Source organism: Gavialis gangeticus, unplaced genomic scaffold, assembly GCF_001723915.1.
Source record: "Gavialis gangeticus isolate Ggan-Ray unplaced genomic scaffold, GavGan_comp1, whole genome shotgun sequence".
Taxonomy (NCBI): Eukaryota; Metazoa; Chordata; order Crocodylia; family Gavialidae; genus Gavialis; species Gavialis gangeticus.
In genome coordinates, this window is record NW_017728992.1 from 67,928,550 (window position 1) to 67,951,113 (window position 22,564).

Here is a 22,564-nt window from a genome sequence, read left to right on the forward strand (position 1 = left end):
TGAGTCTTGAAAAAGTATCCTAAAATTCTTCCTCGCTTGAATAGTGAATGTAATTGTCTTGGGCATAGCAACACCTAGATCCTTCCCTTAGCGCACTCATCCACAAGATTCCAGGCTTAGTCAAAACAGCATGATTTTTTGGCACCTCACTTCACTGGTTAATGAAAATTTTTATTGAGAGAGTATTATATCAATAAACACTTGTGAGGTACTTCCGTACATAGTTCATTGTTCTGCTGGTCAGGCATAGAAAGAAACTGTATGCAAATAACACATACACTTACTGCATGGTTTTCTTTTTCTTCCTTAAATACAGTCAGATAGCCTAAGGAAGTATTTCCAACTCCTAAGTTCCCATCAATAAGAATATCATTCCAGCTAACTCCACACAAGAGACATGAGGCAATTATTTCCATAAACTTGTCCCCAAGGATTTTGAGCTTTAAGCGCAGCTGGAAAACTTTGAGATCAGTCCTACAGCCCCTTCCAAGCCTCTGGCACCTGATTTTTTCTTGCCAGTTTCCTCTGTTAAATGTTGCTGCCTGACCCAATGAACATATAATTAAGTCTACTTTAACTAGCAATGTCCTCTGAGAATACCAATGGTGATGGGAATTCTTGCTGATGGGTGTCCTGGAGTACTGGCCAGATAGACATTCTTAAAAAGTTTAATACTAAAGTGTTGGGACAGACTCATAAAAGCCACTTTCTTCCCCACCTCTGGTAAGTAGGAAGCTTCCCTTGATGGGTTAAGGAGAAGTTTCAATCTGTAGAACAGGGGTGTCCAACCTTTTTGAATGTGGGGCCAGATGATGAACTTTTTACCACCCAATGGGCCAGTGAGCCATATTCAAATACATCACAGGAAGTGGTATCAAATCAGGAAGTGATGTCCCGTGACCTTTGACATCAATGAAGTTGCAGGGGTTGACATGGTGCTGGTTGACATGGCATGCATGCCCAGGTTGACATGGTGCTGCAGGAGCCGCTTGGCTACAACTGGGTTGACCTGGTGCTGGAGAAGCCGTGGGGTCAGGCCAGGGTTAACCTGGGGCCTGCCAGTGCCAGGCCTGGGTTGACATGGTGCTGCAGGACCCGCCTGGGCAGAACCGGGTCGGCACCAGCCAGGAAAAGCAGCATGCAGCTGAAGTCAGCTTCCCATGTGCTGCTGGGGATGGGAGGAGGCTGGCCAGGTCTACACCAGCCAGCAGAAGTGGTGGCGGAGCCGTGTGATGCTCAGGACTAACCAGTGCAGGCTTGTCCCGTCCCGAGTGGCACACGGCTCCACCGCTGCTTCTGCTGGCTGGTGCAGACCCGGCCGGGCTCCTCCCCAGCAGCACATGAGAAGCTGGTTTCAGCTGCATACTGCTAGGGACGGGAGGAGGCCAGCCAGGTCTGCACCGGCCAGCAGAAGCAGCGGCGGAGCCGTGCGCCGCTCGGGACTGACCGGTGCACGCTTGTCATGTCCTGAACAGCACACGGCTCCGCCATGACTTCTGCTGGCCGGTGCAGACCCAGCTGGCCTCCTCCTGTCCCCAGCAGCACATGAGAAGCAGCCCCCTCGGGGCCTCGTGCGTGGATGGTCAGGCCCGGAGAGCCACAGCACCCGGGGGGAGACTGGCTGGGGGAGCAGGCACCGCCTTGCTATAGGGCAGGGCAGGGCAGGGCAGTGGGGCTGGCTTGAAGCAGGCAGGCGGTTGAGGAGGCAGGCGCGGGCCGGCAGTGCCAGTGGCCACTGCTTGGCCTTCCGTATGGGGCCACTCTGGCAGCGCAGGGCACGGGCGCTGGCAACCACGCGCCCTACAACCCTGGCCCGGCCTGGTGCCCCCCCAGCTCTGTGCGGGAACTTACCTCTGTCTACCACGGGTCCACCATGTGTCTCTGTCCACCACACGTGCAGGCAGGGCGCAGGCCATGCTTCAGCTCCCCTGGCCACGCGCTGGGGCAAGGGGTGGAGTCAAGGAACAAGCTGCACATGCTGTCCCCAGTGGCGGCAGGACCCGGTTCACTGATGAGCCTGGCCCCGCGGGGGTAAGCAGCTCCCCTCCCCGCCAGCTGGGGCCTGCGGGCCGGCCCTGCCCACCTTGCCTCGCTGCTGCCCTGCCACTGCTGCCGTGGAGCACGAAGCAGGCATCTCAGGCCAGATAAAATGGCTTGGCATGCCGCATGGCAGCCCGCAGGCCATATGTTGGACAAGCCTGCTATAGAAAGTAAAAACTTTCATTTTAAAGAGCTTTTAGAGAGTGAATTAATGAAAAGCTTTTCTTCTCACAGAGAGGTTGTGGACAGAAAACTACCAGCCCTTGTGAGGCTGTCCATCATCTTTCCAAACTGTAGAAGAAAAAGTAGTTAGAACTATCAGAATTATTAGTGGGAAACCCATCAACAAAGCAATGGCAAAAACATTCTTTTTTTAAATTACCAGGTTCACTTTCCCCAATATTTGAGAGAAACACAGGAGCCATTCTTTGAGGAGAACCAAAAACTGAGGCTGGATGGAAGAGATTCTCTTCCAAGCAGGAAGAAGAGAAAGCAAGCAACCAGGACAATGAGTTTTATTCAAAAGTTAAAAGAGAAACATTTTTGTTTCTCCATTACCACAGCCCACACTTATCTGGCCTCTTTTGCCCAGATAAATGCCCTAGCCCTTCAGAAGCAGAACCTTGGCTGAAATCCATGTGTTCTGGAGTTCCTGACTGAAGAACTGCCCCATGACAACATGCTCCTACCCTGCAACAGCTTTTGGCTTGCTATCAATATTGTATATGGATATTTTCTCTCTTTTTGCATATGGATATTTCTCTTTTTCAAAGATACTGATAGAGTATCTGATGATTGTTGTGGTTGTACCAATGTGCACCCAAATTGTTAGGAGCCTGGAAAACCTCCAGTGAAAGATATTTCACAATCCCCTTTAAGCACCATACTTTATAAAACTTATTGAAGTTTTGCCTCAGATTCATCTAAATTTGCTTTTCTGCAGTTTCAATCCTTTGCTTCATGTCCAGGCCCATGACAAAAGAACAGTTCTCTCCTGATTCTTTATAGCAGCCTTTAAAATATTTGAAAGCTGCCCTCCCATACGGTCTCCTTAATCTCCTTTCTGCAGCTAAAACATACTTAGTTCTCTTAAGCTTTCCTCAGATGAATTGACTTCCAAATGCTTGTCATCTTTGTTTCTCTACATTTGTCATAAAATGCAGACACCAGATCAGCACAAACTAGTCCAGCTGTGGCCTAAACCAATGCTGAGTAGTGGTACCATCATCTGACATGTCTTGCACGCAATACTTTTGTTAAAGCAGTCCAAAATTGCATGCATTGTTTTGGAACTGCACTGCACTCCTGACTTGCATGAGTTTGTGATCCATCATAGTACCCAGATGATTCTTGGGTCAGTTGTCTGCAACAGCTCACTGTATGTGTAGAAGCACACATTCAAGTCTTTTGAAAAATTCTCATTGACACTCTGATGTTATTACTGGGAATAACAGCAACACTTTTCCTAAACAGCACACCAGGGCCTTTTTCTACAGTTACAGGTTTCCCTTGCTAACCACAGTTCTGAGTATCCATGATTAATATTCTATATACCGTTTTGGCTACCACGGTATACAGTTTTGAAGTAAACACAGTTTTCCGTGGCTACGCATCACCTTTCTGCCAAGCACAGGAACTTTCAGAAACATAACCCTAGTGGTTGGTGAGGGAAACCTGTATACTGCAACACCACCAACCTGTCCTAACTTGCTGTGTTGTGCGTTGGTCAGAGGCAGCCCCAAAAGGTTTACCAAGAGGGTGAAAAATGTTTTAACATTGCTTCAATGTGAATATAATGGACAAAGTTCCAACTGATACTCTGAACCTGCATCTGCTTCTCTGGCTAAATGTTTAATTAATTAAACAACAAAGTTTAAACCATATTTCAGCACCTTCTGAGCCAGTTCCTTTTGTTACTGCTGTTCACTGTGCCTAGGTGCAAGATGACATCTGCCATTCATTTGGAAAGATAATCTACAGAAAATCTAGAGCTAAAACTTGACTTGTAACCTACAGAGAGATACACCTGGAGAACTCACACAGGAAGCTTAGCATGAGTACAAAAAGGCATGCAGACAGCTGCATAAGCACACAGATTGTATTGATTTCATTTCGTAGACATTAGAGCTGGAAGGGACCTCATAAGATCACTGGGTCCAGCCACCTGTCCAAGGGCAGGAAGTCAGCTAGGGTCAAAGGATCCCAGCAAGATAAACATCCAAATATATTTCTTGAAAGCGTCCAGAATAGGTGCTTGCACCACCTCTAGGGGGAGTTTGTTTCAGGTCTTGGGGGCTTGGACAGCAAAGAAGCTTTTCTTTATGTCCAGCCTAAAATGGTCTTGCAAGAGTTTGTAACCATTGGACCTCGTCACCCCCTGGGGTGCTCTGGTGAACAGATGTTTCCCCAGATCCTGATGCACACCCCTTATGTATTTATAGGCTGCCACCAAGTCACCCCTGAGCCTGTGCTTCTCCAGACTGAGGAGTCTGCAGCTGGGCTAAGTCCCTCCCACAACAGGCCCCCACTTACTTCCGGCTAGGCTGGGGGTCATCGGGGGTCCCAGGGGTGCAACAGGCTTCCAACTGTACTGCAAGGGCCATTCACACATAAAAACCTTGGACCAGAACTCAGAATTCTGAATTCAGAAACCTTGGCTCAGAATTTCTACTCATAAGCCCAAGATGACATAACAATAACTACTCTTGTCTACAGATAGAAGGAAAAAATGCTAGTGTTGGAGTGAGGTTGAAATCATGATGGTCCAAGATATCACCCACAAAAATCCTTGCCTTCTACAGGGGGAAAAAAGTAGTAATTTTCAGTCTCATGAATACTGTGCAACTTTTAAGTGTCCACCTGTAGGTACAAGACTGTCCTTACACTACAGAAAACAGCCTTTCCGTCTGACATGGTTACAGGCATTTGTTAGACTGTTATGAAAAACAAGATGTTCCTGCTTAAGCAAGTAAAAAAAGATGACCTCATCTAAACATGCAAAGTTCCATGGAGGGAAAGTTCTCTTTTCTGATTTACAGGATTCATAAGACAGCTACATTAATAAGAAGAAAAATGTCAACTTCCAAATACTGATAAAGATACCAGCATGACAGCTTGGTACTGGTATTTGACTTGTAATTTCCAATAAAGCTAGCTACTTACAATTGGAATACATTTCCTAGTATTAAGCCTTGAGAGCATCAGTGAAATTTCATGCATATTCTGGGGAAGACACAAAGCCTTCGCAAAAATAAGAGAAAGAAAGATGAATTAATCTGCAATCATAAAATTGTTCCAATACAGTGTTGTGAATTCATTTTCAGAGTGATAATACATGTTATTCAACTAATGCAACAGTACATTAGTATAATTAAAACCTAAAGTTAAATCTATTATTTATATTAACAACTGACAGCAGTAGATGACTCACTGAAGGACGCACAGGCAGTGAAGACATTCGTGATACAACAGTCTTAGAAATTGAGTTCCACTTGTATTTTTTTTTCCAAAGTACCATATGCTCATAACAAGATTATATACTGAAAACACTTTAAGTGCATTAAACACTTTACTCTTCAGCTATCCTTTAACAACACTGAATTTACTAAATCACAAAAGTTATAATTATATAAAGGAGGGTAATTGTCCAAGAGAACACTGAATATGTCCAGACATTACCTATTCAAGCAAGTCAAGGAGTACTGAGGTCCACTGTATACATATTTTTTAAAACCACTACCAAGTTTACAAAGAATTTAAGGATATTTTTCTGGCTCCCTAGTATGTGACGCTGGTTTTGTACACAAGGAAACATCATAAATAAGAGCTATCATTTGTATTGCAGTAGAGCCCATCAGGGCAATCCTAGAAAAAGTACTGCCCAAACACACTGCTCTTGTCCAGGAATTTACAATCCAATTTGAAATGTGGTGCAACTAAGCAACAAACAACAACAAAAAAAAGAGACACAAGAGAAGGGATAAAAAGGTGATTATTAAAATTTTGTAGGTACATTAGTTATTGCACAACTTTCATGCCATGGGCGACTGGTGCCGCCTTAGTCAATGACCAGTTAGAGACCTGGGGCAGGAGGCAGGGTCCCCCCACGGCCAGCACTCTTGGAAGTGGTTGCAGCAGTCCCACTCCCCAGCCGGCATTCATGAGGGGGCACCGGCGCTCCCGCCTGCCCATTGCCTGAGCGGGGAGTGCGGCCTGACAGGGGGTGCAAATGCACCCCGTACACGTCACCACTGTTTCATGCAAAACAAATAAAAAAAAGTGTTTGATCTGTGAAGTCTGCTGTACAGATCTCCCCTCCCTCAACTCAGATACAACTGTATATCACTGGATGGATGACAACAGGCAAAGCATAAAGGGGTATTAAAAGAAAGATTTAAAGAGTTGTTTAGAAAGCACATTCATGCATCAGGGTCAGGACATAAAAGTAGATGCCATACAACTAAGAATGGGTATTATAAAAAAAAGTGCTGCTAAAGGTAGGAAGCCAATTCGAAAACAAAAAGCACACTTCTTGTAACTGGATGAACAAGTTAATACAAAATGTATTAAAAAAAGAGCTCAAGTGCATAGACAGATATTGGATACTCACAATTTGCAATGTCACCAGAGATGTGCAGAAAAATCATGCACACAAACAAGCTCAAGTACTATATTCATTATCAATAGTACACATTTACTCTTGTGGTCACACATTACGTAAGTAAAGTGTGCAAATCTAAAGAATTGAACTAACCAACGAAACAAATACCCATCACAGTTTAACTCAAACTGGGTACTCAGAGCAAATGTAGTGTCACAGCCACTGGAACAGGAAGTTCTCTCCTGGTGCATGTTGGGATAGAAAGCATCAGGTTCCAAAAAACTAAAGCTTTCAGTTAAACTGATTAATTTTCTAGCTCTGATAGTTCACAATAGCCTTCTGAATTGCATGCTAACGAATGTCTTCAAGTCTTCAGACAGCTCCTATGACAAAAAAAGTTGTCAAGTAGGAGCAGAGTGAACAAGAGCCTGGTTGGAAGTTGAAGCACAAGTTCTGTACAGATGTACATCAATGGGAAAGCTTAAACTAGAAAACAGCCAATTCCACTGGACTCTTTCCCTTACCACCAACACACACGTGCCTGTGTGCACACAAAAATCCATCAAACAATCAAGAACACACTACTTACTAAAGCCTTCAGCCTTTTAGAATAGCAAGGTAAAAGGAGTAGCACATAAAAGTTTAGTTTTTTAAAAAAAACAAAACCCAAACACACAAAAAACTCAGAAATCAATACTTAAGTTTTCTTTCATTATTTTCTACAGCCTCTTAGAAATTAAGGAAGTGTCTTCCTACAAATGGTGTGGATGTGAAAAAGCCAACACAAGGAAAAGACAGTAAATAGACAATATAGTTACACAATTGTATACTGGCTTCAAATACTAATTTACAGTGTTCCCCACCCTCTGTTTAAATGTTTACCTCTGGTTAAGTTCTTAGCTCTTGCCTCACCAAATCCCTCTTTATCCTGCAACAAATTCAATCTTAAGCCAAACTGCCATGGAAATATTTGATCCTGATCATATTCAGGATTGCTCTGCTGCAAGATGAGAGAGACCAGTACTCATAGGAAGCAGAGTCCCTTTGAAATAAAACATTATGAATTAGACTTTGGAAAACTGAAGTAGCAAATTAAAAATTAATCTAGTAAATTTTATGTACAAGACACCATAACATTTCTAATGGTGTGACAAATATTGTTCAATTCTCAGCTGATGAAAAAGAATCACTAATATCACAGTAGTTCTGGAGCAAGATATTTTCAACAACTATAGCAGAACACTATGAAGCATAAAATGCCATGGCCCTAAATTTTAGGGCTGCAAATGAAATACTGTACATTCACAATTTGTGAACTGTCTACATGGGAAGCCTTAACTCTCGTACATCCAATCATCAGGGTCCCCAACTCCATCTATTCTATGGAATATGAATATGGTATATGGAAGTGCCCACTGCCTGTAACCCCCACCCCAGCGTCAACTCTTTCAGTCATAGTGAGCCACCACATGCTTCATTTGAGCTGTCTGACAGATCCTCAAACAATATCAGAATGATGAGCTCTTGATCACACAACAGCAAAATACCTCTAAAGTGGGAAGAGTTAATTCCAGCTCTTTTCGCTTTGTAACCCCTCCTTTAAATCAAGTTCTGCCTCAATTATGTTGAAACCTACAGTGGTCAAGTGTTCAATTAGCATTTCACACAACTAAAAGCTTAACTACAAGAATATTGTTATTAGATCAATTTCACTTACATACCCGCCCTTGCAGCAATAAGGTGAGTTGCCTTGTTGGGATCTTCAGCACTCAATATCAGGTTCTTCACAATCTTAGCACCAAGTGCTGTAGCATGGTAATGTTCCCGTGTTTTTTCTATGGGAAAATTTGTAGGATAGAGTCCACTAAATAGTATAGTTACATTTGCCAACACCTTGCTTTTTAGTTCTGGCACTATTTTCCTGATGTCAGGAATTTCCTCAATCTCTTTTTTCAAGAATTTATCATATTTTGTATAATAATCGGTGTGTACCCGAACAAGTATCTCTTCGAGGTATATTAAATGATCATCTTGATCTGTATCTTCTTCTTCTTCCTCCTCTTCCATACTCTGGTCTAAAGATTCACCCATTGTAATCCCAGATTGTTCACTATTTTGGGACTCTGTTTCAGCTTCCTTCTTGTCTGCACACCCATTTCCTAGATCGCAAAGGCTGTCCTGTTCACTTTCTTCTTGCACTACAAGATCACCGGTCTTTTCATGAGGATTTATGCTAGATGGACACTTTGCATCCCCAGAATGGTTCACTTGACCATCCTCTCTCCCACTGACATCAGTGCAACTTTCTTGCAGGAAACTTTCATCTTGGGTAGGTTGCTTTGATTTCTTCCAGCTTCTCTTTTCCTCATTTTCACTATCTGAGGCAGAAGTACTGGATGACTTCCTAGCATCTAAACCACTATCACTTTCACTGTCACTAGAAAGTTCAAAGTCCAAATCATTTGCTGCCTTTTCTTGGGTCTGCTGCTTGTCCAGAACTGTCCTATCATCTTGTTCTGGTGAAATCTGAGGTTCCTTAACAGTCACCAAGTCATCAGTCACTATACTGTCCGCTTTGTGATCAGTAGTATCACTTAAGGAATCTTGCACGTTAACTTGATCGTTGGAATGCAACCCACAGTTGGTAGATTCACTGCTTACAAAGTCACTACCATTTGTAGTACAAGTTTCCTTTGCAGATTTCTTGAGACCATTACTTTGCTCTTCCACACATGTAACAACATTCTTTGCTTCTTCAGAATCTTTTGCTGTTACCATTGTTGTATCTGATCCTTCTGGTGTTTTTGAAGAATGATTTACTAAAACACAAAAAGAATAAAAAACTTCCCATTTATCCTTCCAATTAGATTTTTATGAAACAATAAAAAAGTGTTATCATTCTCTCACTTACAAATTACTCTATTTACTCAAATATAAAATGACCCTAAACATAGGACGATCCCTAACAATTAGATTCTATATATGGAAAATGTATATATTTATTATAATTTTTAGGTACAGAATCTAATTATTGGGGGGGTTGCCATGAATTTGTCCCCTTCCCACTGCTACAGCAGGGAAAATAAGTTTGGGGGGGCAGTTGCCCCCCAACTTCTTCCCCCTGCAGCCTTCCCCACCTTGCTGTCAGACCCTCCTCTCTCCGAGCACATGGTAGTGAGGTGCAAATTTGAAAGCACTAACCTGTGAATAAACATGCCTATAGTAATTTGCATATAGTATACATAGACTAAGTTCATCCAGCATTAACACATTTTACTGTTTCTTGAAACTGCTGCAAGTTTTAGCACAAGTACTCCATAAACACTTTAAGCAGCACTTTTATGCCTACTTATATACAGTATGAACTATGCATAATATTAGTCCAAAGCAAAAGGTTCAAGATTTACCACCATTGGGCTGGGCCCCAGCAGAGTCAACAGCATTTGAAGCCTGGCCCAGCAACATCTCATTGAGGGTGGGGCTACGCTAATCATATGCAACAGGCTGAGAGAGGAGGCAACAGAGAGATTTTGGGTGAACTGTTTGGGAACCCCTTTGCTGACTTTGCCAGGCATTTAAGGCTGGTGAAGCAACAGGCATCATTGGAAAAGGGGGGAAAAAAAAAGGTGCATCTCAGCTGTGGGAGTGAAGAGGAAGTAAAAATATACTCAGTGTAGTGGCTCACCACAACTTGAAAAGCATCACCACTGAGAGGGACTGCACACAATGGGCACCCAAACGTATCTTATACAAGTAGGCTATGCTAACTTTAGTGGTAGGTTCCCTTCAGTTTTGGCAGGCATCCTATGTACAGGCCCAAACCGAGAAGCTTAGAGTTAGGATGCCCCCAAGTTTTGCTTGGTCTCAGCTGTAAGGTTGCAGGAGAAAGCTAAGGAGGAGTTTCCCATTTCCATGAAGTAGGCATAAAGCCAAGATCTTCCCACTCAAGTAGCAAGTGGGATATTAACTATACATTACCTCCACAGGTACTACCCCATGCCAGAAAAATGGTTACCCTTAGTGACTAGGAAAACCCCCTTAGTGGTCATGGTATTTCCCCTGCCAAATATCTGAAGCCCCAGGTGGGGGTAGAGGTGGAGGTTGTTTGGTTGTACGGCCACTTATGGTTCTTGACTGACTCATGGATTTGGAATCGATTTGGCTTGGAATATGAAAAATGTTCATATTTAAAAGGTAGGTTGCCTTCAGTATGGGCCATGTTTTGTAAGTCATGCTCTGTGTTGGCTGTATTTAATCAACTTTAGAGTTGGTTTCTGTTACTGAGCACATGCTGCTTTTGACAGCAGCTTAATGACAGACAATGTACTTAATGAGATTTCCTTGTAAACAAATGTAAGAGGGGTTTCTTCCCCCCAGCACTCATGGGGGGAAAACCCTGTTTTGTATTTAAGTAAAAACAGTAATTGTCTATATATACACATTAGATGAAACATTTAAGTGCAAGTTCAATATTCATAATTGGGATTTTTAAGAGGTCTTAAGGGACATCAGGAGGCCAACTTTTATTAAAAGTGGGATGTCTAGCTACCTTTAGACCCTTTTGAAAAATTCAGTTTATACTGATCTCATCACCACGTTGTCCAGTTGCCTCAAAAGTATTAAGTTCTTGTTAGACAAAATTAGTATTATTCCTCTTGAGAAGGTAATCTACAGCCTGCAAAGGGGCCAATCCATTCCACATTTTATTAAAAGGGTGCCGATTCCCTGCTTCCTTCCCAGCCATCAGATCCATTCTGCTTTTTACAAATAATCAGCCAGATCCCCAGCTCAGCTTACTCTGTCCAAGGGCTGAACCCACTGCAGTATCTGCTTACCACTGCCACTTAATTCAAGTCAAGTTAGTCCTGAGGCCGCTGAAACCATTGGGGCACCTTAAGATGCTGTAACAACTCACGTAGGTTAGTTGAATTGTTTTGTACCGTTGATGATTCTTTGGGAAGAGTAACATGGTGGCACCCACCTCCTCTCTAGGCATGGATGACCGCGGGCTCACAGGGAGCTCATCCACCCTTTGACAGGTCTCGTTTTAAGTCCTGCTGCATGCCCACACACCCTCCTCACTCAGGCAAGCCCAGGTGGGGGCACTGGTTTAGTTACTGCCAACCCGACCACTGAATAGGCTGTACTGCTTTACATGGTACCAGACAGCAGACCAAGAGACTCCTGGCCTGACGAGGGCCACTTAATTAGCCAATCCAAATTGCTGTGCATCATGCTTTTTGATGGCACATTTTCCGGGGTGGGGGGAATGAAAGAGCAGCCCTCTGCATACAGCAGGTGCAACTAGAGTGGCAACAGGAAATTGGGAACCTGTAGCGGCAGCCAGTTACAAGTACTAGCTTACCCTCAGAAAAATTGCCAGGGATTGCTACCCTCTGAGATAGCATTAAAAAAATCAAGTGTTTCTCTCAAGGTCATATAGAAAGTCTATGCTATGGCAGTACACCAGAACCGGTCAAAAAAAAACAAACAAAAAACTTAAAGTTCCACCTGTATTTTTTACTTGTCACTTTTTCATTATACTTTAGAACACTTTAAAAACTGAAAAAAATACATCCTAATAAAGATAGGCTAATCAATCCCTTTATTATTGTGCCAGTGAGGTTAAACGAAGAGAGCAAAAGGGCAGAAAAAAGAATGAGTTTTTAAACACCTTTCAGAAAAGAGAATCTGTAAATCTATCTGTAACTAGAGAAAAAGATTTATCATCTAAATGACTATTTAGTTCTGCATCGTCAAAAACAATATTAAGGGTAGAATTATCAGCAGAGATTTCCATCCTTTATGAACAAAATGTAGTAATGTAAACTTGACTGACTGTTGATTCACACTGCCAGTTAAGCATAGTGATTTAACACTTTAGTGCACAGAGGGACTAAATACATTAGACTGCTCATGCTGTTTAAGTTTAACTATACTAGCTACTATATAGATACACAGATATCTATGTCTATATCTATTGAGAGAGATGGATCTCTCTCTCTCTCTCTCACACTAAGTACACTGTACATCTCATTAAGTACAAGTAAATAAATAAATGTATGTAGGTTACATTTCAGCCACTTACCAGGCACTGGCTTTTCACCCCTATTTCTCTATCATATTTCAAATTGCTTAAGACTGCTAAACTTAACATTCAGTCTCAAATGCAAAAGGGGACACATTTGATAGACAACAAAATACAATAAATTTCCTTACAAGATTGTATACCTAAAATCTGCTTGCTTCCCAACTAACTCAGTGCCTTTGTCATCAATGCTTTGAGGACCTGTTAGGCAAGTGCTAGTCCCTGAATATAGATGTACACAACCCCAAAGCTGTGCTTTTACCAGCACAGCTAATTCCAACTCTGTTGCTGCTTTCTTCAGCAAGGTAAAGCTTTACCAGCAAGAGAACAAGGTCTGCCAGGAAAATTACATCTGCACTTGGGGGCTTTTGCTGACACAGCTATGTTGGGTCACACCTCTGACCAAAATAATTCTGTTGGCAAAAGCCCTTCCCCCCATCTGTACCCCACAGTGTAAACATATGATGGAAAAGCAATTTATAATGCAGAGTTACCCTTCTTTCTCATTTGAGCTTCTCTTGGTCCAGGTGGTGCATTGATATCCCCAATCCCCTGGAAATACACATATTTCTTCACAGTTATCAAATTGGGTGCAAACTTCCAAACATCTTCTCTGTCATCAATAATGCAAACCATGGAATCCCCACATGGGAAGAGATTCCTAAAAGAAGAGTGGTTTGTTTTCATTACCCAAAGACACTTTTGAATGAAATGAACAACTAATCAGAATATTAACTACTATACACGTTATAGGCTACAGTAGGAGACAGAAATGACCAGGTGACAGAATGTCACAAGGCATGAACCATTTTTGGAACTCAAGAAAGATGGATTGAAAAACTAAGGTAAATGTTGCAAGGTCACCTTGAGGTACATTTAGTGGTTTGATGACAGACAAAGCTAATCTTAGACAAGATAAAGCTTAAAGAGGGGATAAGAACAGGCATATACATATTGATTAGAATGGCACCTACAGGAACATTTTTTACCTTATTTAGTATTTTTTTTTTTGATATTTTAGCCAAGCCATAAAATATAAAACCAGGTCCACTTTGGAACGTTTGCTTTTTGGTCTTGAACTACAGTTCTTGCTGAACTGTCCATCTGCAAGCGTACCTAGTTAGTGCTATTTAGCAACTTAGTTTTTGAAGCCTTGGTAAGAAGTTCCTTTCCCTAACAAGTTGGCCATCTGTTAGAGGCTTTTCAAGACTTAAGAACTTAGAAATTTTAAGATTAAATTGCATGCAAATACCCATAAAATTATGCCTTTAAATAGATGCACATTTTAATAAATTTGCTTGATAAGCCTCATCTGTACTATTTAGTCATTTATATCTTTTCTGTATGTTGCTATTTAATTTGCTATTAACACTTTAGATATTCTTATGTTGCAAGTATCTTATTTTGGTGGGACTGGCTCTTTGAACCTTTCTTCATTTTCAGAATTCACCTGCGAGTCAACAGCATGAAGGCTAAATAAAAATGATTTGTTAAAAGATATGTTAGGAGTCTCAAACGTTAATTCATTTACCATCTACCACAGTTCTTACTGGTTAGTATAGCAGTCATTTTTATGCATCTTAGTTTTACAAACAATTAAAGTTATTCAAAGCAGTTGGACAACTTACAAAATAGTAGTTAAATGCTCTTCCTTTTTAGTTTCAGCACTCAGACATAGGAAGCCTCCAACTTTTAAGTAAACAGACTATTGCAGAGTGTTTCAATCCAGGTTTAACATACTTAATTCACTTAGGACCAAATAAATAATCTAAAAAATCTTGTTTTGGTTTAATCTCTTCTGCTCTACCCAAACACAAAATGATTTTGGAAAAAGAGGAGGAGGAACTGTTTGCATTTTTGCACATGCTTAGATGCATGCATGTGCACACAAATACACACATGCAAGCACACCCCTCACATGAATTAATTCCAAAGATATTAAAACTAAGTAAAAAGTGTTGGTATTTCTTTACAATACACAAAATAATTAACTGTACTGAAAAATGCAAGAATATAACTACTATTAGAAAAGAATATTTGCCACCCTGAACCCTCACTTTCCTAGCAGCACTCATATAGCTATTATGAGCTCCAATAAAAAATGTCAAAGCTGGAAGATCATCTCATAAATCCATATTTAAGTGTCTAAGTCAGGGGTGGGCAAAATCCAGCCCGTGGGCTGAATGTGGCCCGCCAGGCCATTCCATCCAGCCCACGGAGCCCCTAAAAAATTTAGAAAATTAATATTTATCTGCCCTTGGCTGCCTGTCATGTGGCCCTCGATGGCTTGCCAAAACTCAGTAAGCAGCCCTCCGCCCAAAATAATTGCCTGCCCCTGGCTTAAGTGGTCTAATCTGCAAAGGACCTAAAGTAGTTGCTGAACATTCAGCACATCTGGGGAAAAACATCATGCTTTTTAAGTAGCTAATCATAACTATACGTGTCAAACTTTAGGTTTCTACCTTGGAAAAGTCTCGGTACAAATTTCTAAAACCATAAAAAAAACCGTACTAGTTAGATAACACAGGACCATGAACAATAAGATAAAATAATCTGTGGCTTACAAATTATTGTAGAGAGTAAAGGTTTATAACTGTAAAAGTGACTGAAACGTCTTTATAAAAATGTATGTTTGTGAGCACTACAAACCAAGTCTCACTGGGCGTATCTATGTGAGACACTAAATGCACAGTAGACAAATTCTGCTGCACATTACCGCATCACAGCAAAAGCTGTGCTAATTACTTAAAAGACAGTGAGCTGGCACCACTGCACAGTAGCACCAGTTACTGTGCATTGAGTTAGTACCTGTTATGACAGATACTAAACTTAATGCACAGAAACAATGGCACATAAAAGCATGTGTAGATGTGCCCACTGAAACATCAACTAGATTTGATTGCCATAATAGCTGGCTAGTGCCCATCAGTTCTATTGTGAGGGTGTGAATAGCAAGGAATGAGTTCAGAAGGCTCTTAGGTTTAATTTCTTCTCCTTTGTAGCCATTATAGCATGTTATAGCCACATACTTACCTAAGATTCCCAGTCTTAGAAAATGGATCAATACATTCATCCCTTGACAATATCCGATGGGAAAAAAGTTTCTTTTCGGGATCCAAAAATCCTTTGGAAAGAAGAGAATAAGAAATTAGTGTTTCTTCAGTTAGACATTTATTCCCTGTTAATATTCTATGTATTTTTAAGTCACCCATCTGTTTATTTTAGCTTATGTAATACAGTGGTAATGCTTGTTACTATCATAAATAGAGATATATTATTAATATGACTTGGTAAAATGATTTTTAAGAGGAAAAACAGCTGGTTAAATACTGGTCACATTCAGTGTTATTTTTATCTTAAATATCCCACTATAATGCCTTTAACATAGTAGATACTTTTGAAGTTACAATAATTAAGTTGTGGTATCAATGCATGAGTTAGCTTGAAAGAAATGGATATAATAGGTGATTATATAAGTATATATACACACACAGTTCTGGAAACTTACGTTTATACCCCTACATTTGGTTCTTTAAAGCTAAACCCTGTCCTTAGCTCATTATGCAAAGGGACTGCAGAGAAGTCTCACAAGAGTTGGCAGTATGCTGCAATGCGTAAGCACATTGGGCAAGTTAAATGGTAGTGTCAGCCAGAGCTCTTGCATTTGTAGGTTTTAAGTTGTACCTATAACACTATTTTAACACACTTGTACCAACAGCAAATATATCCTGGATTTCCTTAAAACTGGCAGGCCTATTAACATGTGTGCATGCTGACAGCATTCTAAGACTGAATGAAAAACTTAGTTAGCTTCACTAATTTTAAGGCAAGGAAAAATGTAATCAGTTTGGCAAAGTGGCAGATTCATACATACACAGGCACACACGCATGTGTTACTACACCTAACCTTTTTAGCAATGAAATTTAACCTTTTAATGAACAGGAACGGTGGCTCTACGGCTGCTTTGAAAAGCAAAAGAGAAGGTGTTCCATACACTCATCTGGATTTGACATTTTAGAGAACTGGTCATATTCTCACTTGCTTTGAAATTAGCTTCAGCTTCTCAATATTGCAGATACTGCAGTCAATATTCATACATAAAAGACTGATATTTAAAAAGGTAGCCACGGTGTATTCTACAGCAAAAGGTTCAGACTGACTATGGATTCTAGGGACCAAATCTGAGTTTCTATCAAGGGGCCTATTAGATTTTCAAAGGACGTAACTCAGGAGTTTCTGGAAGTTCAGCTCGTTTAAGGTGCTTCAATTTGGGCATCCAAAAAATAATCTGAGGCATCCAGAAAAATATCATTCTTCACTTCTAAAGATTCAGGCCTAAATATAAAGTGTCATTGGAATAACTTAAAACCCATAAAAGCAAGAAAATTCCGAGTTAAGGACCGAGGTTCAACCTTAACTCACCCGACTATGCTTAAGAATTGCTGCAAACTCGTAGAATCATCCCCTGATGTGAGACCCTTGCAGTACCTAGGCATAATGAATTGAGAGAATTAGCTACAGAGAACCATTGCCAAACACTTAAAGATAGTTTACATGTAGTTTGTCAAAGTATCACACGTTGCATTATTTCTGTACAACTGTCTCACACTTGTTCCCCCCACCCCCATACCACCTGCACATTATCTGAATGTATACACAAAGGCTCTCCACTCTAATCAGTATATTCCTGCCCAATTTCTAACTGAAACCACAACCAACTAGAGTTCGATTAAAATTGGAAGGGGACAAAATTAAACAAAAGAAATATGGATGGCAATCAGGACTTCTGTATGAGAGAGACAAGTAATAGAGTCACTTACCAAAGATCTGTTAAAACCCAATTCACTTGGGTAACTAACAGCAAGTAAAACATTATGGTCACAGCTCACTAAAGATGTAAAACTGCATCCATAGAAGTGAAAGCCCAGTTTGGGGGGCAGAGGGGAGGAGAGGGAAATCAGGCTATGTTTGCATAGGTCTTGGCACAGGTTACATTTATTGCACAATAGCTCAGTAAAACGTAACATGCCACAAGTTCTGCCAATTTATGTTGTGATAGTGACAAACCAGCCACAAAGATGTTCTATGTTTGATGTGGAGCAGCTTTGTAGCTGGTTTGTATCATGCTTTAATTTGAAAGTGTGGCATGCAGTCCAGCATGGCTTAAATATCCTTGGTGCTTATACATGAGTGTGGAGGCTGCTTCAACGTGCTGAAATTAATCGAGTCTGCTGGAGCATGTTCAAGTGTCCCCATTGCTGTTTAAGCACTGGGATGCAGATACAAGAGATGCAGCCGCGCTTTTATTAGAGGCTCTCAGAGCCACTCTAATTAAAGTGCAACCCCCCAACCCCAGAGCAAGTGTAAAAGTGCCCCTTGTGCAAAGGAAGCCTAACTACTCCCCCTGCAACAAGGACATTTAAAGCTACACTGTGCAATCTGTTGCTGGGTTGACAGGTCCAGAACATGGGCAGCCTCTTAAATGCCTGCGTACCTAGGAGTCTCTTATATGTCTGGACCTTGAAAAGGCCCTTTAAGTGTTCAGGTGCACAGGGAGATCAGCTTCAAAAGACCCAGTCCCAGATGCTGGACTTCCCATGACCCAGCAGTTGTGCAACTGGGGTCTGATTTATTTGGTTTTCAATGCCAGAAATCACACTCCATGCCACACGCTTCATCTGACATAACAGGAAATGCTCTTTCTGGAATCCAGGATAAAAATCTGTCATGTCCCAAAAAGACAACTAAATGTCTGACAGGGCACAAGACAGAAACCATTTCAAGCTTTCACATGACCTATTACACCTCAATATTGAGTAGCCAAACAAAATTTCAGTGATGTTTGCCATTAAGTAATTGAACAATCCAGTTTTTTTCTAGGGAACTTCTATTTACTACTTTTCTAAAATGTTGAAGAGTGGAATGGTCAAAAGTATAATCCAGCTGCTTACACATTTCAGAGAAGACGTGAGCAGGCAACAGAAAAGTATTTGGCTGACGAACAAAGATTCATTTGCTTTAGTAAAATTTTAATGTCTTAAATCTTTAAAAAGGAGAATAAGTTTTTTCTACTAGTCTATCTGGTGAGATTTTTTTTCTGTACAAAACACTTGAGACACCCAGTGGTTAAACCACATACTGTCAAATAAAATAGCAACCGATTCCAAAGGGATCGCTGATTAAAAGCACAAAAAGTTCTTTCTAATGCATTTATAGAAAAAAAATCTACATTAGTAAAGTAGAGATGTCATAAGCTCCTTTTGAGGATGCTATTAGATGAAAGATAAGGACTCACTCGTTCCCAAGCACTTGCCTTTCCCAACCCACCCCAGGTTCATCTCTGGGTAAGCTTATGCTTGTCCCTCCTGGCCCACAATGTGAGGAGTTCAGCGATTGCCCCACTCTCCTTTCCCCTTCTCTTATGCAAGAAGTTAAATACTGACTCCTCTGTTCCTGCTCCAGGGCTGGAAGGTAAGCTCAAAGTAGTCTCTGCCCTGCCGCTCTGTGGGAAACTAAATGCTTGCTCCTCCCCTTTCCCCCACATCAGGAATAAAGTGCTGTAATAAACTGGTGATTGAACTGGGGTGCTGCTCAACTTACAGGAGGTATGGAGGGGTGTCAAGAGCCTCAAAAAGTTGAACATCACTGTTTTACAGTAAGACCTAGTTTTATACTACAGAGTTCTGCTGGCAGAATTCTAGTTCTCCTGGCAAAACTTAGAATGCATTTATTTGCATTCAGAGCTTATCTGTAACAAAAGAGCCCTTCTTTCAGCAGTCAGTTAACTCTTCTCAGCAGAAGAAAAGTGTAGATAAACCTGCATCCTCAGCTAGCTCCTGCAGTTCCTTCAGCACCTGGTGCCACCCTCCCAGGGCCAGGATGCACTCTTGACAGGACAGGTGCTACAAGAAGCACCTCTAGGAGGAAGACAGCTGGATGCACATGCACTCTGGCAGCTTGGCATCATCAGTTGCTGTCTGTCTGCTGCCGTAAGTTCTGGCAGCAGCACAAGTAAGTATAGACAAGACCTAAAAATGGAAACTGGACATTTTCTCCTGGACAGCATGTCTAGGAGGATATTAAATTTTATTTAAAAAAAGATGATAAATTAAAGTCTTGCACAGTGATATAAATAGTTTTGTTTGAATTATTTTGCTTTCAATAGGGAGTGAAACTGGGTAGGAGACTAGATTTTGAAAAAAAACCCAAAGAACAACAATCTCCCCATCTTGGATCTGGAACAAAAAGCCAAAAATCTCATTCTCTCTCACAAACTGAAAAGCCACACAGAAGTTCTGAATTGTGTCAAAAGCTTCATTCTGAAATCATCATCTTTTTTATAAATAGGAAAGCCCTTTAAATCTTAAAATGAAAAACCGTTTCAAATTTAAGGTGTCTCTCTCATTGTGACATTTATTTGAAGATGAATTTTCACAACTTCCTTGGTTAACTTAAGCAGCAATAAAACATGGACTATTAATCTTTTACAAAAAACGAAAATGGGACAACTGTTTCAAGTTACGATTGTACTTCTGTTTACTTATTTTATACCATCTAGCCATTTGGTAAACAGAACCGTTTTTCCTAAATAAGGTTAGTGTCCCTTTTTTTTGTAAAGGGATAGAAAATAGCTCTCCACACTTACTTCTCAGAAGTTTCTAGAAACCTCCTTATGGCTGTAAACAGACTTCTCATTTGACTGGGGACTGACTTCCCCAAGATTTGACTGGGATTATACATGGTGCTACATCTACATGTCACCCTTCCAACTGGCAATGCTGCTGCTTTGTTAATAGGTGGCCAGCAAGCGCACGCAGCCTGACCTGCTTGTCTAGAATTAACTGCAATAACTGTACAGATGTACAACTGGATATTCCAGGAAAAAAGTGGTAGTGCATTTTATTCAGCATATTTCAGAGGGACTTGAGGCAGGATAATGGATGTATATGTCTGTACGATCCCAGGAAAAGAGGCTTTCTGCTAGGATAAATGCAACATCTGTTCATAACCTGTGATTTTAAGACAACTTACCAGACTCTACTCCTCTTCCAATGAGGTGGTTTTACTAAACTTTTATACAAATCCCACAACTTAAATGATATTCACTTTGTTTTTACATTTCAGCCCATTCAATTCCTTCCCTTGCTATGGAACTTTTTCTCCTTCCCTTTTATTAATTTTTTAATAACAAGTTAGAAATGACTAAAATAAGCATTTTAAACTCCAAACAATATCATTCTTAATGTTGACAAAAGGAATAAAATACCAAGGATAAAATCACCACAATTTTTCCTTCTCCTCTCAAAAGTTCTGACATTACAGTAAAGGATACAGCGTAAAACAAGATAAAACATGAATTCAAACAGTCTACTCGATGCAAATTAAGAACTTGCTACCAAGATTGAATTAAAAACAAATGAGCTCACTCAACTGATTTTAATGTTTACTTTAATTTTTCCCAATAAATGTATTCAAAGCAAAATGGTATTTTAAATATTAAATATGCATTTTAAAAATTCAAGACTCCTCTGATAGACATGAGCAAGTAAAAATAAAACGATGCCTGGGTTTACAAGCGCAGTCTCCTCTTTTTAAGTAATGAAGTTCATGGCCTCCCCCACCCCATTCCCTTTTAGGACCCATTTCAAAGAAACAAACATTTGGAGAAATTGTAAACAAGCTGGAAAATGGGTGCTGGGACTGGATAATAATCAGATAGTGGCCTAAAACAAAAAACAAAATAATAATAATACAAAGCAGAAATAAACTAATAAAAAGAAGGGCAAGTCACTAAGAACATACTGCAAGGACTTGCAGGGCCAAAAACCAGGAAAAAAAAGGCACAATGACAATAAAATGACAACCCTTGTCTTATTGTTAACATGCATGTCAGGAGCAGTGGTTTTCAAATGGCATCCCACAAAACCCTGAGGTTCTGTAACAGATCATCAGGGGTTCCACAAAGATATTGAGGATAGTGGCAGAGCAGGCCCTGAGACCATGTGTCACCATTGCCAGGCTGGGCTGCTTGGCTCTGCGTCTGCTCTCATAGCCTGCAGACCCAGGATAGAGGTTCTGACACAGAAGTAATATAAAAGGGTTCTGTGACTTCAGGAAGTTTGAAAACGACTGCATCAGACAAATCAAGGAAATGGTGGGTACACTACTCAGTATTAATAGAAGATGCAAAGAAAACAGAGCTGCCTCTGGCTTGGGGGAGGGAGAAGAAGAGGGGGAGAAAGAAGGCTAATAAATAAAAGCTACAGACAAAGAAACAGAAGGGCTACAGAAAGTAAGAAACAAGAATTCAGAGAACTTCTGACAAAAACAGCACGAATTTAAGGTAGCAGAGCCTAACAAAAAAAAATTCATCCCAGGATGCTGAAGGAACTAGTTTAAGAAGTCTCTGAGCCACTGGAAATATTTGCAAAGTCATGGATGACAGGCAAGGTCCCAGGGACTGGTTTCCAATCCCCCGGGACTTTGTCCATCTTTGGTAAAACGGGGGAAGGAAGGGCAGAGGAAAGTAGGAAGATAGAGTTTTTGAAGTCAGGCTGACTTGTCTATAAAACATGGCAAGTTACTAGAGCAAACTATAAGAATGTTCACTTTGTAGCTACCAGGAAGAGAAAGAGATCCCAAGTAGCCAACATGAGCTGAACAAATCATAGCAAACCAACTCGGTTTCTTTTCTTTGACATCCCTTTACTGCTGGATGAAAAGAACACAAAGGATACAACATACTTTGATGTTAGTAAAGCTTCTGACACCAACTATCCTGTATAACACTTCCTTAAACTGAAGAAATGTGGGTAGAATTACCCTTGGATAGGTA

At 40.8% G+C, this 22,564-nt stretch overlaps 1 protein-coding gene across 3 annotated transcripts in view; it reads right to left on the bottom strand.

Annotated features, from left to right (window-relative positions):
* The window catches only part of CTDP1 (CTD phosphatase subunit 1), a 209,738-nt gene that overhangs the window by 162,698 nt on the left and 24,476 nt on the right, over nt 1-22,564 (bottom strand). For all 3 annotated transcript variants that reach the window (XM_019524040.1, XM_019524046.1, XM_019524054.1), the window contains exons 6-8: nt 15,762-15,852; nt 13,223-13,389; nt 8,362-9,459 (exon numbers count right to left, since the gene is read on the bottom strand). In XM_019524040.1, the coding sequence (XP_019379585.1) occupies nt 8,362-9,459; nt 13,223-13,389; nt 15,762-15,852 (1,356 nt within the window). The remainder of the gene's footprint in view (nt 1-8,361; nt 9,460-13,222; nt 13,390-15,761; nt 15,853-22,564) is intronic.